The 18,648-nt window shown below is 40.1% G+C and overlaps 1 protein-coding gene across 8 annotated transcripts in view; it reads right to left on the reverse strand.

The window, feature by feature from the left end:
- SORBS2 (sorbin and SH3 domain containing 2) overlaps positions 1–18,648 on the reverse strand; it is a 229,539-nt gene that overhangs the window by 25,838 nt on the left and 185,053 nt on the right. For 7 of the 8 annotated variants that reach the window (XM_058436981.1, XM_058436984.1, XM_058436985.1 and 4 more), the window contains 7 exons: positions 16,011–16,198; positions 12,087–13,670; positions 9,244–9,332; positions 7,764–7,810; positions 4,194–4,308; positions 3,980–4,108; positions 730–930 (listed from right to left, as the gene is read on the reverse strand). In XM_058436981.1, the coding sequence (XP_058292964.1) occupies positions 730–930; positions 3,980–4,108; positions 4,194–4,308; positions 7,764–7,810; positions 9,244–9,332; positions 12,087–13,670; positions 16,011–16,198 (2,353 nt within the window). The remainder of the gene's footprint in view (positions 1–729; positions 931–3,979; positions 4,109–4,193; positions 4,309–7,763; positions 7,811–9,243; positions 9,333–12,086; positions 13,671–16,010; positions 16,199–18,648) is intronic. The other variant, XM_032149048.2, reaches the window with a different exon arrangement.

Consider the following 18,648-nt stretch of genomic DNA (forward strand, 5'->3'; position numbering starts at 1 on the left):
TACATATTCAGAAAGATAATCATCTTTAGCCCGCTCAAGTGAAACAGTAGAACTGGCATATAACTGTCCTAAAACTGATAAAACAAACTTGAGGACTTACAATAACCTACAACATCTTCATTTAAACTAATAAACAAGTTGACTTATAGACGCTAATTAAAAATCTTTGCTCTAGCTCATTTTCCATATAAAAAACTTGTATAGATTTGTCAACCTAATAACCAGGTGTTCTCGTGATATACTATTTTGAGATATACATAGTATTTTGTGTTGTATATATTTATATTTCAAATTATAAATCACAATTGTATATACATGTATGAGTATATAATTATATTTATTTATATATAAAGATTATATTATATCCATAAAATTTACATATATAAAAATGAAGCTTTGGAAAAGTATTTCAGAAAACATTTATGTACACAGGAGTACAGATATATATCATACGAGACTTCATGATACTCTCGTTTTCTCTTTCTCTTTCGATATTTTAACTTGAAAATGAAATGAGCAAAATTAATCATTAAATCTTTATGCCAGCACCTATTTGAGAAACACTGAATTATATTTACTGATGTGGCACTCGCACATGTAGAAACATAATATGTAAATCTCTTTCTCTGCAATAGACGTGATATTCTAATCTAATATCCTAAAATCACATACCGATTATCTTACTTGGAGCTCCCAAGATTACGTTAACATGATAGAGTATGTTCTTACCTTATTTGAGCTCAAGCTGTGAATCCTATCACTAGAATAGCTGTGGGGTATTGGAGGGTCAGGGTAGTCCTCAGCACCTTTTGTGTTCTTCTTGACGACCTCCACATAGGAAACAGGGAAGATGCCTTGTCTGTTGGTTCCTGGGATTTTACCTTCATACCAGTTTTGATCAACTCTTTTAAGAAGAATAACTCTATCTCCCTGTTACGAATATGAGAAAAATGCATTAGAAGTAGAGATAGAATAACATGAAAATATAAACATGAAAATATAATTGTCAATGTTTTCTATGAAACAATAGGTTTCCATTTGGGAAGGTTTTATACCTTCAGTTTTTGTTTAATCAGGGGAGGGCAAGTAAGGTACTAGTGCTTACTAGAAAAATATACATGATCAACATATATGTAATTAAATTGTCCATTCAGGACATTAGAATCTTCTCTAAGGATGCCTGGTTAATGTGAATGGGTTTATACTTGTTCATGCTGGTATTGTGTGAAATTATTTGTCTAAGTTATTTCAAAAAGCAGAATAGTGTAAAAGGTAATGTCTCAATGACGCTAGGGTTATTTTATCTCTGGCAGGCTCAGTGCATTGGCCTTCTGCAGGAAGAGCTTCAGAAAGTGCACAACAGCTCGCTGTGAGAGTGTGTCTGAAATGGATTACAGAAAACACCTCTGGAAGGGAGAACACCGAACGGCACACCGTTTTCTTTTTTTATTTCTTTTTTTTTTTTTTTGAGAGGGAATCTCACTCTGTCACCCAGGCTGGAGTGCAGTGGTGTGATCATGGCTCACTGCAACCTCCACCTCCTGGGTTCAAGCAATTCTCTTGCCTCAGCCTCCCGAGTAGCTGGGATTACAGGTGCCCGCCACCAGGCCCAGCTAATGTTTTTGTGTTTTAGTAGAGATAGGGGTTTCACCATGTTGGTCAGGCTGATCTCGAACTCCTGACCTCAAATGATCTTACCGCCTCGGCCTCCCAAAGGGCTGGGATTGCAGGCATGAGTCACTGTGCCTGGCCCATTTTCTTCTTTAATCTACATGCGCTAAGTAGTGACAGAGTGAACTAAAGGGATGGGGGAAAGACAGCACCCTAGAATATAAATAGCGGTGACAAGACTGGCATTGCCCTGGTCTTCACCCTGACAATGTAAACCCAGCATTCATCTGAGTAGTCGGTGACCATTCCATACTTGCCATTAAATATTTGAATAGAACCCTTGGCTTTCACAAGAATAGAACTTTCTAGAATCACTACTCCTTCCACCTGCAGTGACTGAGCCAGTGCCACAGAACTCAGTTTAAACTTTAACTCAAAACTACACATAGCCTAGAAGTAGGCAGGCAAGTTGATGCTTACTGGGCAAAAACTGCAGCTGCATTCAGCAGGTGATACAGAAGCTTGGGCAGCAGCACCTGATGGTGTGGTGGAGCTGAAACAGTCGTTAATCTCAGCCCAACAGGGCACCCTTCTTCAGGTGCTACTCAAGAAGAACTTCGACCTTGAATAGCACTTGAAAGTTCTCTTTGTGTCGAAACGCTGGATGGTTGATTTTGTGTGCTTCACCACCACTGAGCAGAACATACTCAAGAAAAGTCAGTCTCAGGCCGGGCGCGGTGGCTCAGGCATGTAATCCCAGCACTTTGGGAGGCCGAGGTGGGCAGATCACGAGGTCAGGAGTTCGAGACCAGCCTGGCCAACATAGTGAAACCCCGTCTCTACCAAAAATATAAAAATTAGCTGGGTGTGGTGGCGGGTGCCTGTAGTCCCAGCTACTCGGGAGGCTGAGGTGGGAGAATTGCTTGAACCTGGGAGGTGGAGGTTGCAGTGAGCTGAGACCACACATTGCACTCCAGCCTGGGTGACAGTGAGACTCCATCTCCAAAAAAAAAAAAAAAAAAAAAGTCAGTCTCCCCAAATCTGAAAATTGCACAGATTTTCTAGTATACCAAGAACAGGCAGTTGCTAGGCTCCTGTGTGAGCTGTAAGAGGCATTGGTGAAGCCTTTCTGCAGAGCATGGAACAGGAGACGGAGTTCATGTAATGCTCTGTGGTTCTCATGCTGGGTGGGGCAGCCCAGAGGGTAGGAAAGAAGGAATCGGCTGATGATGCAGAATTAAGACTGACAGGAGAGAATGAGACAAGGTTCTGCCAGGACCAGAACAAACCAGGACTGTGGTATTGCCCTTCATCACACCTGGCTAAGGATTTCACTAGTAGGTGTGGGAGGTCCCAGAGCCACTCGAAATATTACTATCTCGCCTGTGTTGTGTGCAGAGGCAGTTACCTCAAACAAATAGATGTCATGTTTAGGAAGCAATAAAAATAGTTCATTTATCATTCTCAATTATGTAAAGTAGCAGGTTAAAACAGTTTTTTTTTTTTTTTTTTTTTTTGAGACAGAGTCTTGCTGTGTTGCCCAGGCTGGAGTGCAGTGGCACGACCTTGGCTCACCACAACTTCTGCCTCCCGGGTTGAAGCAATTCTTTGCCTCAGCCTCCCAAGTAGCTGGGACTACCGTTGTGTGCCACCATGCCCAGCTAATTTTTGTATTTTTAGTAGAGACACGGTTTCACCATGTTGGCCAGGCTGGTCTCGAACTCCTGACCTCGTGATCCATCTGCCTCGGCCTCCCAAAGTGCTGGGATTACAGGCGTGAGCCACCACGCCTGGCCTTGAGTCTTTTGATATTATTAAGAAGAGATGCTAGGATTGGATGGGCTGCTAGAGAAATTTGGGTCAATTATGAGGCCCAAGGAAGGATGATCCAGGGAAGCACTGCACAGACCGCTCTTAAAGCGGCTCCCCCAAGAGGAAGGATCTTCTTCACCTAGGACCATTCCTAGATTCCAAGATAGAGGAAGATAAGGATTGGAATATCTTGTTTTTAAAAGATTGAAAAATAAGGCAGCAAAACAACAACATTTTGAAGTGTATCAAACTGCTTTTTCCTTTTGTGCTCCCGAATGTATATGTCCTTGATTTTCAGCCCCATGCCCAGCTTCCCAGACTAAGCCACAGAGGGAGACGCCTGGTATCCCACAGGGAACTCCTCTAAAAGGACACAGGGACCAGCCGGGAACCATGACTCTGAGCTGCCTTAAGGATTCCTTTGTAGAAAATAGGGCAAACATAAAAATGTCTAAAGAAAAAGATAACCTATTTTAGTTTTGAAAATATACAGCCTTTTCAAACCCACTGACAAAAACACAAAGAAACAAAAAACAAACAACCCCAGCTGGGCTACCTTTCTCAGCGACAGCTCCACGTTTGTGTCTGCGTTGAAGTTGTATTTGGCTATAGCTTCTCCGATTTCTCCGGGCTGGGCTGGCGGAGGTGGCCTCGCAGGCTGTGCTTTCTCCGGAGGTGTGAGTTTCTATGAAGAGAATAGTCTTTTATTCTCAAATCTGTGGTGACTTTTGAAACCACCGCCATCCAAGAGAGAAAGGGAGAGGACCCACCTCTACGTATGAGATCGGGAAGATGCCTACTCTCCCGTGGTGTTCTCCCTCATACCAATTTTGATCAATTTTCCTGAGGATGTAGACAGTATCTCCTTTCTTAAATGACAACTCCCTGGAAGAGACACGGTGACATGGTCTTTTCGTGACGTACAGCAATAATTCTCAAGATCAACACCCTCGCTAGATCTGCATTTGTTTGGCAAATATACTTACAATATTAAAAAATCCAATTGATATTGAGTTGAGTCCGATTAGATAAGAATGATTCTTGCAAATTCTTAGAATGCACTTAAAACATTATAACTTTAGAAATGATTTCAAACAGAGTAAGTATAAACATTCCATTGGATATAAATCACAGACAGATTAATATGAAGTTTAAAGGAGGGGACAGACTCTTGCTACTTTATCATTAGTTCAGAGAAGAGGTGTTTTGAAGCTTGGAAAAATGATGGTATAGTTCTGCACTGATTTTTTTTTTTGTCCTGAAGCTAGTTGGCTAGTTAGTTACTAGCCCCCAGCCCCTTTTGATGTACTGAAGCTTACATGAAGGAAAACAAATATCATGTAGCCTTAGAATAGAAGTGCCAACACCAGAACAAATTTTATTTGTGGATCTTAGAAGTTGGTTGACAGGTATTTTAATAGAATATCTTGGTAAGGAATTTATTTTGTGTAACAGAAAAGATCTTATACTTTTAATTTTCAATGGGGCACAACGAACGTGTTTTAAGTGCAAAGACATATGCCAATGCTTGTCTTCTTTCTTTTATTTATAAAAAATAAAAATTTTTTAAGGCACTATATTTTTCAATTTTGGCTGTTTCTAAGAAAATTGTAGGTATATTTGATTTGGGTATTTATAATTTTAAGTTATAATGACATTATTCATTTTGAATAATTTACACCTAAACTTATCACCTTCAGTACATCCATTTTTCCTGGCTTAATCACCCAGGTGATTAGGTTGGTTCATTATTTTGCCTCCACAATTATTCTTGGATGGAGGGTGATTAATTTGTATCTTCTCCCAACAGCCTCATTTTGCAATACATCTGCATTCCCACTCTGGAATCGTCTGCATTGTTTTGTTCAAAGTTTTCATTTTTTAAATCTTTTTTTAAAAATTTTGGTTCAGAATTTTCAGTTGGATCATTTATTAGTATAGGCCGTTTGATGGAGAGATTTATACCTGATGGAGAACACTTCTCATTGATTAAAAGAATTAATCGAAAAAATGGTGGTATATTAAAAGAATGATCACACATTTAGAAGTGCTAAAATCTTCACAATTGAAAATGTGTTAAATTTTCAGTAACCCTAAAAACAAAGAAGATTCACGGAGCTTTACATTCAAATACAGTGCTTCCTTCTTTTGTGCAAATGCCTAATGTAAAAAAACAGAAAACAAGGCAAAGCAAGATATTTAATGTTCACAACACAACAGTTTTATTTGTATCAGGTATGTTTTGTTTCTGGAAATCAGACTAGCTTTTAAAAATATATATGAACTTATGAATCAGAGGCAACCAATTTTTCAAAGCTATGAAAAAGACTCTTTTGTATTTGTACGGGTTGCGTCTAAAATTTTGAAGTCCTTAAGACACAGGAAAGTCTTACTCTTAAGTTTTCAAAACTGTGTCCCTCTCATCTCAGACCAAGAATTTTAAAGTCCCATTTGCCTTTTTCCCCTCACTTTTATTTTTATTTATTTATTTTTGAGACGGAGTCTTGCTCTGTCACCCAGGCTGGAGTGCAGTGGTGTGATCTCGGCTCACTGCAACCTTCGCCTCCCAGGTGCAAGTGATTCTCCCCCCTCAGCCTCCTGCGTAGCTGGGATTACAGGCGCACACCACCACACCTGGCTAATTTTTGTATTTTCAGTAGAGATGGGGTTTCGCCATGTTGGCCAGGCTGGTCGCGAACTTCTGACCTCAAGTGATCTATCTGCCTTGGCCTCCCAAAGTGCTGGGATTACAGGCGTGAGCCACCGTGCCCAGCTGCTTTTTAAAATTAAGACTTCTTAGAAGGCCTTGTGAGCCTTGGGTGGACACCCTTCCTACTTCACATCACCTGCCATTCCTCAGGGTTTTATATATTTAAGAAAACTATGGATTGATTGTTACAAAGAAGAAATGAAACGTGTACTCCATAACATTATTTTATAAAACTGACACGCACTGTACAAATTGTCACACCATATCCAAAGAACAGTAGTTAGGACCGGAGTGCAGTAGAAACAAAGCATCTTATTTCTCTAATCTGAAAAAAAGATTTAAGCTTTTCTTCAGGCCAGGTTTAAGCCATGTTCGACATCTTAATTTCTAAATAGGATTTTTCTTATCTAGTTCATTTCCTATCTCAGCAGCATTATCAAATTCTGAGTGATTTATTTTTATATGTCTTCTGCCAGAGACAGTTTCTAGAGCTATTAATTCATATTACATGCATTTTTATGAGTAAATTATTTTGGTTATTTTATATATATATATATATATATATATTCAGGGTAAACAACATATAATAATTTAATGATAATTTACAATGAATTCAATATCTGTCTTGAATTCTACTGGAGACCAAAGTTTCTTAAAGGTCTGTGCACATAGGCCACAAAAAATCTGGGCAACTCCCTCTTATTTAAGTCTACTTATATGCTTCCACAACCACATGCCTATCTGCTGAGCAAAGAATAAAGGCAAAAGAAATACTGCAATTCGGGACGGTGAGAACACCGACACCAAAAGACCAAAGGAGAAAACTGTGCTCAGAATCTCTGAGCTTTGCAGGCTGAGGATGGAGACTTCAATACAGGAATCTTTGTACTAAGTTTTAGTCATCAACCCCACAAACTATGCTTGGAATGTTTGGATAAATAAATGTTATCAAATTCCCCCAGCTAGTGTTAATTACTCCCCAATACTTTATTTATTTACTTATTCATTCTTTTTTTGAGACAGAGTCCTGCTCTGTTGCCTAGGCTAGAGTGCAGTGGTGCAACCTCAGCTTACAGCAGCGTCTACCTTCCGGGCTGAAGCAATCCTTTTGCCTCAGCCTCCTGAGGAGCTGGGACTATACAGGTGCATGCCCCCACGCCTGGCTAATTTTTGTACTTTTTGTAGAGACGTGGTTTTGCCATGTTGCCTGGGCTGGTTTTGAACTCCTGGGCTCAAGCCATCTGCCCCCCTTGGCCTCCCAAAGTGCTGGGATTACAGGCATGAGCCACTGTGCCTGGCCCCCAATACTTTATTAATTCATTATTGACACAAAAATTCTAAAAACGAATATTTGTAAATTCTTTTTGTTTTTCCTATCCTTTAGAACTCATTGTGTTCTACCTAACATGTTTAATGTAATTTAAAACTCAGTATTTCTCAACTAAACTTAAAATAAAAATAAAATTACCCCATCCTAGGTAATTCTGAAGGAACCACTTAATTAGAGTAGATTGCTGCATTGGGAGTTAGACCTCATTTGTAACACATCCCATTGGAATGCTTATCTCTTAAAGCATTACTAACATTTAAAACCACCTTAAATCATATGATGAATATTTATCTTACTTACTTAGATGTCTGAGCCTTAAAATCATAAACAGCTTTTGCAGGCAATTTCTGAAAAGGAAGATAAACAATTAGCACTAATTTAACATTTGAATTTTCTGTAAGAAAGTAGTTTAATGTGCCTTAAAGAAAAAGGAAACCTCAGGGAATGATCAAACATATGTAATGTCAATCCTGTATGCAGTTTATAAATAAGTCCATTCATTCTTCATTTAGATATTTAAGCTATAACAGGAATATAATAGAAGGCTTATTCACCGTCATATTTTATCTTAGGAACTAAGGTAGATTAATGTTATAATGAGAGAATAAAATGCCTGCAGAGGATTGCGTCCTAGGCATCATTTTGGCTGTTACAAAGGCTTTTCTTAGGATAAATGTGGAGGGTCAATGGCTCTATGTTCTATGGAGATTGACACAGCTCCTTCTGAATCATAATAGAAGGACCAGATGTCATAAAAGAAGTAATCATTCCCTTCATTAGACACTTATTAACATATTAGCAAAAAATGTTAGCTGAATTATCACTGGGAGGCTGGTTAGTGGGCAAAAGTATAGGTGTGATCATCTTGCATTCCCTGGAGGGTTCAGGAATCCTTCAACACTCTGTCCACCAGCCACTCGTCTTTTAGTTGTGATGTGATGTGACACATGCCCATCCTCAAACTCTGGGGGCCACAAATCTCCCTGAGGTACCCTGTACCCTATAGCTAGCTAGGCCAGCTCTTCATTCCCCACCAACCAACAGTCCCTCCAGTCCATTCTTTTTCCTCACGACTCTGGTGAACTTTAGGAATCCTGGACCATTTCTAACTTCTTTGGGGATCCCACAGGCTCTGGACTACATCAGACGCCGGTAAGATCCTCTGGAGCGGCTGCCAGTCCAAGTCCAGCTTTTAGTTTCCATCCAGCCCTCATGGCTCCAAGGCAGTTTGAGCAAGAGCTCTAGCCCTGGCTCAGGGCCCTGGACAGAGTTCAGTTGGTGGGTGGTTCCCAGGGGCAGTGTCCCGAGAACTGGGCTGGTTAAAAGCTCTTTTTAGGGATCCTCTCCAATAAAAGGAAGCCAGCAAAAATTATTTCTGTAGGCTCTGTATTGATTTACAACACAGTTGACATCAGGCTTTCTCCTAGACCAGCGGGCCAAGCAGTTGTACAGAGGAAACCTCTTCCCTCCACGAGGTGCCCTAACTCAGGACACTTTTAGGTCATAATGGTTAAGTTCATGGGCATCAGGTCAAGACTCGGAGAGGCCTCATGGCCAAAACTGGACCACCACTAGGGAAGACCCACAGCTAGGGTCAGGATGTGGACTGCTTCTAGGGTCAGAGTTGCTATGCTCGGGCCCCAAGGAAAATCGTTTCTAGTTTCTCAGTATTTTCACGTTTTCTGTCTGAGTTCTTTACTGGTTTGGGATAATTTTTGGCTGGCAAGTGCTGTATCAAGTGTGTTGCTGTAAAAGACTCCAATGCTATTAAAGTAACTACCTCTTTTTCTGGAGTTCCTCTTCTTTCCCTTGGTGCACTTCTCCCCATGTCAATCAAAGTGGATGAGTAACTTCTAGGGGACTCACGGTCTATTGGAAAGAACAGGGTGGGTCATGGTGAGTATCCACTTAATTACAAGCCAACTTGTTCCGCCATTTTCCCTGGTGGCAACTACTTTTTTCCCCAAATTTGGAGAGACACCGTTATCAAACACATGGGTATAAAACTCATAGGTCATTATAAAATTGTGAAATAAGACACAAAACAAGAGCATTTCAAAAGGAAAAATATCTGAGGTTGCAGAATTATTATAATTGTCTATATAAATATAATTGCTACATTGCTGATTAATTATATTGCCACACCCAGTAAGACAATTTATAGTTAGAGGGATTTTTCATATAAATTTTTTCCAAAGCTTTCTGTTTCTATGCCTTTGCTTCTAATTTATAATTACTATTATAAGATTTATAGAGGATGGAGAATTTGAAAATAGCAACAATTTGTAGAAAAAGAAACATTTTGTGGAGTAATTTAAGACTGTAGTAATGAAAAAGAAAGAGATAAAAGCAAAAAAAGTATGAGGATGACAGGAGTGTGGTGATGAACATTCTCCTTCTGCCTTACTCTCCCCTCTTCGCGCTTTCTCTGTTTTTAAATACTTATTGAATCTTAAGATGCCATACTATTTATCTACGGCCTTCCTTTGTGCCCAGATGACAAACACCTTATCAGAAAGCAAAGAAACAAAGAAGTATTGTTTCTTCTTACTCCAAGCAAAAAAGGGATAAACAGAAAGCATCATGTCAGTTGCCAAATTGCTTATGAAATATTGAATTATTTTTGTTCATCTTAAAGCAAAGCATAATCACATTACAAAATTTTGATTGCACGTAGTTCTTAATAGTATCTTATACCTTTTGCACTTACATGACTTACATATGGAGATGTAACTAGATATTAAAAGTATTCCAGTAGTCTATGTTCTAGAATTTTATCAGTATAACTGGGTCAATATTTGTCAGTTCTTTCCTTTATCCCTTTAAAAAATCTAGTTATCCAGACTAACAAGAAGCATTAAAAATTTATTTTATCCATCTATGAAGGAATTTAAAGTGCTGATTCATAATAAGAAAACATTGTTTTAGGATTTTGACTACTTTGATGATGTAAATTCTAAGTTAATATACTTTTATTATCATAGTGCCTCATAATGATCATAAATTTTAAATTACTTTTTCTAACCCATGGAATATAAGCTATTTTTCACTTGGGTGAAACACAATTGGAAAGTAAATATTTTATTAAAAAACAAAATACTTTTAAATGCATTTCAAAGCCCTTTCAAGTTATGTTTCAAAAATGTACTCTTATCTGCACATAAAATTGAGAGATGGTTATATTAGGATATTAAAAACCTGGAGAAGGTAGCTAATTTATTAAAAAATTGGATTCTGACACATTTCAATTAGTGAAAATTTTCAATTGTAGAAATTGATTTTTTAAATTCTGATTTATTATTTTGAAGCATGTTGCTTCAGTCTAAGGGTAGGCAAAGATAAACGTAAGTGTATAGTACAGTACAAGTGAAAGCAAACATAAATACTAAGTAGATTTGTGCAAGTTAATTAACAATCGAGCCATATTTGACACTAACACGAACCGTGAATTATGTCTTTTTTTGTCTGAGATTATATTTTATACTATAAATTCTGAATTATTAGGGATTTGAATCCCTTTTCTGTTATATACTCTCTGCGTGACCTTGGACAAATTTCCTTTCCTCTCTGGGCCCAACTCCAAAATTGAAAATGGCTCTTAAAATAACACCCGTTTCATAGGCCTATGCCAGTTTTAATTAGATAATGTACGTAAAGCGCTCTGTAGTGTCTGGTGCATAGACGTTTCTCTGTTGACCAATTTTCAGCTCGGAATGTTCATTCCAGCCTCTTAAAATTTACGCAGTGAACAGACGAGCTCTAAGAATTAATGAAAAGAACTGGTCACAAATATTAAAACACCCTGGGCTATAAGTTATATAAATCTCAAAAATAGTCCACTGCCTTTCAATTGCTATTTATTCTTGTGTTGCCACTTCAAAGTTATCTATGAAAATAGAGTTTAGAGTCACTTGTAGCCTGAATAGTGTAATTCAAATTTCAATACAGGACTGTTTTAGCAGAAAGAGAAAGTGAATGAATTAAGTAATGGAAAAGAGAAAATGAATACACTAAATGGTGGAAACGGGACTTTTATATATACAGCTTAAAGATACATTCACAAAAATTTTATCACAATCGTGTCCTTGAAATGGAGAAAAGTATTAAACAAACCCTAATTTCTTTGTGTCCATCAATTACTAATCACATATTTCAGTTTTGCTTCTTGAATGTTTTGATATAGTATCTTCTATATAGAATGTGAGCAAATTATTTATTAACTGAATGAATATAAAGTTTTAAAGTTAATATAAACATTTTAAAAAGGCTATTTGTGGAACTACAGGTTTTGATGCATGTCACAACGTAATTTATTGTCTCAATGTGAGTAATGGCTGTTTCAACCCCAATGCTGAGCTACAAATGGCCTTCCCTCTCGTTTTTGAAAGAGCAAATTTTTGTGAATAGATGATCACTTTAAGCCACACATCAGGTCCAAATATCACATGGGCAAATGAGAAATATTCAGCAAGACATATTTGCACAACAAGTTTTTGCTTCACAACACATAACGACGCCAAATGGTCTCCCGGCTCGGGAGTGATGAGATGTTGGAATGGAAAATGAAAGAGCTGGAGGGTGGGTCTCTGAACCACAAGGAAAAAGAAAGAAAAGCTCATCCACCTTGGAGTGCACCGCCACGGTCTTGGTGGTGGTAGCTGTGGTTGGCTGTGTCCAGGTCTTGGAAGGAGGCACTGTGGGGCATTCTCCCGCAGTCATTCTGGTAGGGTGGGCAATGAATAGCACCATCGTGAGGCAGTGGGTGGGGAGGCTGGTGCAGGGGGCTCCTCCTCGGCCCTCTCAGGGATGAGTTCCTCTCGGGAACATCTGGCAGCAGCTCACTGATGAGGCGGTGCAGGATGCTGTTGTCCGGCAAGCTCCCCCTTTTCTTTTCAGCTTTAATTTGGTCACAAATGTCTTTTAGGGCAGAGTCCAGAGCCTCAAACACAGATGCTTTACATTTTGCCTTTTCAGTCTGTTTCTTAGGAGCTGCATTTCTTTTCCTCCGGAAAGGCACAGGACTGACTAGGAAAGCAAGTTTAGAGAGGCCCGGGTCCAGTTCTTGCCTTCTCGGCTCCTCGGTGTTTTCGTGTCTGGCTCTTTCGTGTTTTAACATTGTGGTGAATCGAGTGTAGGAGGCCGGGCATCTGCCTTTGCAGGAGCTGATGAGGTGGCGGTGGTGGTGGTGGTGGTGATGGTGGTGGTGGTGGTGGCTGGATCCATAAAAGCTTTCAGAGGATGTGAAGGAAAAGTGATCAAAGTCACTCTCGCTGCAGAAGGATGACCCCTCTACGTGAACGTAGTCACTGTGGTCAGACACGACCCCGTCCTGGTCGCTGTCGGAAAACTCCACGTGGGCCCTGGGCTGCTCGTCGCTGGTGACTTCAATGTGAATGGGCACCAGGGCGTTAGACGTGCAGCCCCGTTGGCCCTGAGAGGGGCGTCCGCTTTGATTTTCTTCCTCCAGCAAATACTCAATGGAAAATCGCCTCTTGGGACACAAGCCATTTTGCGGTGGTTCTAGGGTCACGGGAGACAGCACGTCATCCCCTAAATTTGGCATGGATTTGGACTTCTGGATCAGCTTTTCGAATTCGGAGATGCGCGTGGGCACCACGTCCCGGGGCACCTCCTCCGTGGAGGACTGGCTCCAGGCGTGCAGCAGGTGCTTGTGCTGCTGCTCGCTCTCGTACTGCAGTATCCTGGACTTCACGGAGCAGATCACCTCGGAATTCATCAGATCCTTGCGGTTAATGCGGTGCATTTTCTTGTACATCTTCAGGAACCCCGGGGCGTTGTGGGCTGACCTGTGTCTGATCCTTGATCTGCCATTGCTGCGACCCTCCTGGATGTAGGGGGACCCCCACGCCATGGGGCAGCTCTCTTTGGAGTCCGCTTCACACACCAGGGAGCCCATACTTTCCGACTTGATTTTCGGGTCCGGGAAGCGATCGCAGTCATCATTTAGGAGATCGTCACAGCTCCGGGATTTGATTTTGGGAGAAACGGTTTCTTCTGTGCTGCTCCAGATTTCTGCGTTTTGCCGGGCCATTTGCCAGCCGTTCTTGAAACTAATGGCTCTTGGTGAGTCCCGAGGGACATCCAAGTGCTGTCTATAAGTGCTACAGTAATCTAACTCACTGGAGGGGTTGCCGTTGAGCCCTGAGTAACTGCAAAGGGATGGACACATTTTGCTATCATCCCCACCTTTTAATCCAGAGCAGCGTGGTAGAAGAGAGACATTTGGAGAAGTTAAAAGGTTCACAAAGAGAGGAGAGCATGTCAGTAAGCATCAGACAGCACAGCAAGGAGAAAGCAGTTAGTGTGTTTTAATCTAGATGCTGATGTTAACACATGGAGCTTCAACTCTAGAGAAGAAGATCTAATTCTAAAGCGAGCTAATACTTTTTCAGTGAATGTAGCTTTGCAGAGAGAGTTGACAAAACTATGTATAAGAAGTAACTGATGTAAGCAAATGCACCTACTTCTACTGCACAATTCATACACCTTTCTGACAATATTGTTTGCCAAAACACAATAGTGCCGCTTCAGCTGATAGCGTCATCTGGTAGTAAAGGTTTAACAATTAGTGCCAAAAGTGTTACACACGTAATCAATTTAATAGGGCCGGAATTTGAGCCTCATTTGATTCGTAACGATACATAGGTAAAGAAGGGTTTATACGTTTACATCGAATTAATACTCTCATGACTATATCAAATAATTTTTTGTGGGTTTTGGATTTTAAAAGCTATAAGGCAAAGTATTCTCCAAAATTGCAAAATCAAAATGCTGTGAACTGTTGCTGCTAACATTTTTCCAAGAAAAAAACAGCTAAAGCTCTTTAAACAAACTAATTTACCTCTTAAATTGCTCTACCTTTAACCTCTTATTAGGTACATAGTTGTCATAGGAAAACTGAATATAATGCAAAACTTTCGTCAGAGGTGCAGACATCATGCTTTTTTTCTGGGAAGAGTTTTTTTAAAAAATCATTTGCAATTTGATAATAGAGATCTACACTTGGCCTCAATTTTGAATAGCTATGGAAATGTTCTTTTGCTTTGCTGAGTTAACTAATAAATGAGAAGCCAAATTATATCTAACAGGACATTTTCTTCTTAGAAATAAAATCTAATGGAGGAAAATATCTCTATTCAATACTCATACTTTACAATGTTCTCTAAATTCTTTAAAAGTGGATAAGCACGTTAGGTAGATATGTACTGTCTGGGAAAGGAAGTTGATTTAACACTCCCTGTGATAAAACAAATATCTACATTTATCGGAACCCTTTTAACTTTTGGATAGTATCCAAGAATAATAAGTCAATGGCATTTCATGACCTACTTGTTACCTTAAGATATTCATTTGAATAAGTGAGTTGAATCTGATAAGGTATCTCTGCTCCTCAGAGGAAAGGTGTGATGGATGGGGCTCACACGCCCTGAACCATCAGCTGATATCACAGCTTTACAAGGCCTTAAAAGGGCTAGGCCTCCACCTACTCAGAGTCCAATAATCACAACCAGAATGTCTTTTGCACACAAATCAGCTACCACTTTTAACTACCATGTGGCAATGGTTTTAGTGGGTATAGTTGATAGGTGTAGCTGAATCGGTCTGGTTTTATAGAAACTTACATTAGAGCTCGATTTCTTCACCCATTTCAAAATCTCTTTCTCTTCTCTTTCAATCCCAAGATATTAGAGGAGATTGTGGGGTCCCGTATTTGGTAGAGCCCTAGCTCCCTGTAGGGGCTGGTTCAATCCTCACTCTCCATCTCAGAAATATTCCTGTCCTCAAGGAACACCACTAAATGGTCTTCCAGAAACCAGAAGGAGTGACTTACTCCTTTCAACAGCGAGCTCCCTACACTTGCAGAGAGGAGACGGGCCATCCAGAAAAAAGGCTTGGTGATTCCTCAGTGATATAATTATGGTTTGGGACCAATTAGTCCTGACTGTGAACTGCTGTGAATTGACCACTATGTTACATGGCAGGAGATGGATGCTCCACTGTTCATATGAAGGTGGCCCAAAATATACAGCAAATGGCTAAAGAAATTAATAGGTCAGATTTTTTTAAAATCTAGAATTGAATAATTTTTTGAAACCCTCCAAACCAATGTATATTTTAGACAACAATTTCCTCTGTTGCTGCTTGTAATTTCTATCCTATAAATTTGACTAATTTGCTAGTTGTAGAAACATTAGAAAATTTTGACTATATGTCAATGTTTACAAATGACATCTTTTAGTAGCCTGATGATACATTATTTGATACTTTGAATTTGTTTAGAAAGGGATCTATTTGGGGAAAAAAAGCATTAGCAGATGCTAGTCAGAGTTCTTTAAGCAACCTAAGTGGCTCGCCAGCTTGAGTCAGTTTGGGTGGGAAGAAAGCTATTGTTCTAAAACTATATTTTATTCCAGACACTGTAGGTGGGAGCTGGCACATGCCACTATCACTGGGCCAGCTTTCACACAGCGTTCTAGGCTAAAACGTAAACTAGTAAATTGTTGTGTTTTCATTTACTATGCTCACCTTTTGCTCTCGATGGGGAAGAAGGAGAAGAGCTAGTGAAAGACTTTGTAAGGGGGGTGCTTGATCCTGGGAGGTCCACTCGGCCTGGGCTAGCCCTGCTCGCACTTTGATCTCCCAAGCCCCGTGGTGGACCCACTGCAGGCTCGCTCTTCCTCCGCTTCCTGAAGTCACTGGCCATGCTTGCAGAACTGAAAGAAGGAATCAGATCTGTTTTATTGGCACTGGATGAGGTTCAGGTGTGCACCAGAAAAACCGGTGGAACGCGCTAGTGACAATGGTGTAACTCCTAAACCTCTATCCCCAAAGCAGCATTGCTAGGAACTCATCCCTTGATGTTCAACATGATTTCTCTAGAAGGATCTTTTAAAAAATGAATAGACCTTATTATTTATTTTGAGATGGCTTCTGGCTCCGTCACCCAGGCTGGAAGCGCAGTGGTGCAATCACAGCTCACTGCAGCCCCAAACTCCTTGGCTCAAGGGATACTCCTGCCTCAACCTCCTGAGTAGCTGGGACCACAGGTGGGTGCCACCTCACCTGGCTAATTTTTAAAAATTTTTTATTTATGTAGAGACAGAGTCTCACTATGTTGCCCAGGCTGGTCTCAAACCCCTGAGCTCAAGTGATCCTTAAGCCTCAGTCTCCTAAAGTGTTGTGGTTACAGGAGTGAACCACTGTGCCCGGCAGACATAATTTTTTTAGAGCAGTTTTAGGCTTACAGAAATGATGACTGGAAAGTGTAGGGAGTTTCCTTATAGTCCCTTTCCTCTTGCACAGTTTCCCTTATCATTTAAATATTCTTTTGGTGGGTACATTGTCACAACTGATGAATCTATCTTGATGCATTGTCACCCCAAGTCCGTAGTTTACATTTGAGTTCGTGTTTTGTCTTAAACATTTTATGGGTTTTGAGAAATGTATAATGATGTGTGTCCATCATTAATGTGTCAATCATATAAAATAGTTTTCCTGCCATAAAAAGCTTCTGTTCTCCAGCTTTTCATCCCTCCCTTCCTCCTGCTCATCCTGGCACCCATTGATCTTTGGTGGCCTCCACAGTTTTGCCTTTTCACCATGCCCAGTTGATATCATGCAGGATGTGGCCTCTCAGACTGGCTTCCTTCACTCAGTAATACACTTTTAAGGTTCCTCCATGTGTTTTTTTGTCACTCGATAGCTCATTTCTTTGTATTGCTGAGTCACATTCTATTACATGGATGCGCCACAGTTTATTTATCCATTCACCTATTGAAGGACATCTTGTGTGCTTCCAAGTTCTAGCAATTATAAATAATGCTCCTAAGAAAACCACTTGCTGGTTTTTGTGTGAACCTAAGTTTTTAAACATCTTTGAACGTCAAAATTCTCCTATAGTGTAATATGTTATGATTGAGAATTCAGTGCTATAATTTGTATCTTTTATCTTTTCTCTATAAAGCAGAGTTCTAACAACATGAATATATCCAGAAGGGCATACCAGATACAGGAAAGAACTGAAAAAAAAAAAAAAAAAGACATCAAGAGAGGCAAATTTCTCTCACCTCAAGGGTTGCCTGCAGCTTGTCCTGTCATCTGAGCTTTAGACGACGTTATATTGACATTCCAACATTTTCTATTTAAATAATGAATGAAGGCTGAGTATGAAGGCTCATGTCTGTAATCAAGTACTTTGGGAGGCCAAGGCTGGAGGATGGCTCAAGGTCAGGAGTTTGAGACCAGCCTGGACAACCTAGTAAGACCCTGTCTCTACAGAAAATAAAAAAGTTAGCCAGTTGTGCCATGTGCCTATAGTCCCAGCTACTCAGGAGGCTGAGGTGGGAGGATGGCTTGAGCCCAGGAGTTCGAGGCTGCAGTGAGCCATGATTGCACCACTGCACTCCAGCTTGGGCAACAGAGCAAGACCCTGTCTCATTAGTCAGTCAATCAATCAGTACCAGTAATCTGGTCAGCAAATTAACTATTAAAGATTCCTTCCCCTCAATTGCATAAAATACTGTCAATAGTCTAGAACAGCAGGGATTTCTGTCATGTTTTGAATTTGAGTACAGCATCATTTAAGACAAATGTTAATGAATGAAGCCTCACATGGCACAGCATACTGTGCATGAAATCCCTGGATTCTTAGACAAGACTTGTGTAGACAACAGGGATAACAGCAACAGCAGTAACCCCAGCTCCTATGGAGCCCAGCAGAATGCTATGTGCTTTCTTTATGTTTTTGTCTTATTTAGCCCACACAGCAAACCGATGAGGTACACGCTGTTATCTCAGTTTTACAAATGGTAAAGTGAATACATGTGCCTGGGATGTATGGAAGCAAGCGGAGAGGCAGAACTCAGAACTGGTTCGTCCTCTTCTGAAGAGGATGATGCATCTCCTAGACCTGTTTTTGCTGTGACTGTCCTGTCATGTGAGGGTCTGTGTGTCTTTACGGCAATCTTTAGATTAGATTAAAACCCTAAAATTCAAATATTTTAGGTGCATAGAGGCACAAGATAAAAAGGAGGGGTTCCAGAGTTCCTTTCTCAGGGATGTTATTGTAGTTGGATGGCACTCAGGAACCCAATTTATGATTGACCCAATTCACAAAGAAATCTACATAGAAGGGTAAATTAATGCTACTACATACATATTTGTT

Source organism: Hylobates moloch, unplaced genomic scaffold, assembly GCF_009828535.3.
Source record: "Hylobates moloch isolate HMO894 unplaced genomic scaffold, HMol_V3 SCAFFOLD_3, whole genome shotgun sequence".
NCBI lineage: Eukaryota > Metazoa > Chordata > Mammalia > Primates > Hylobatidae > Hylobates > Hylobates moloch.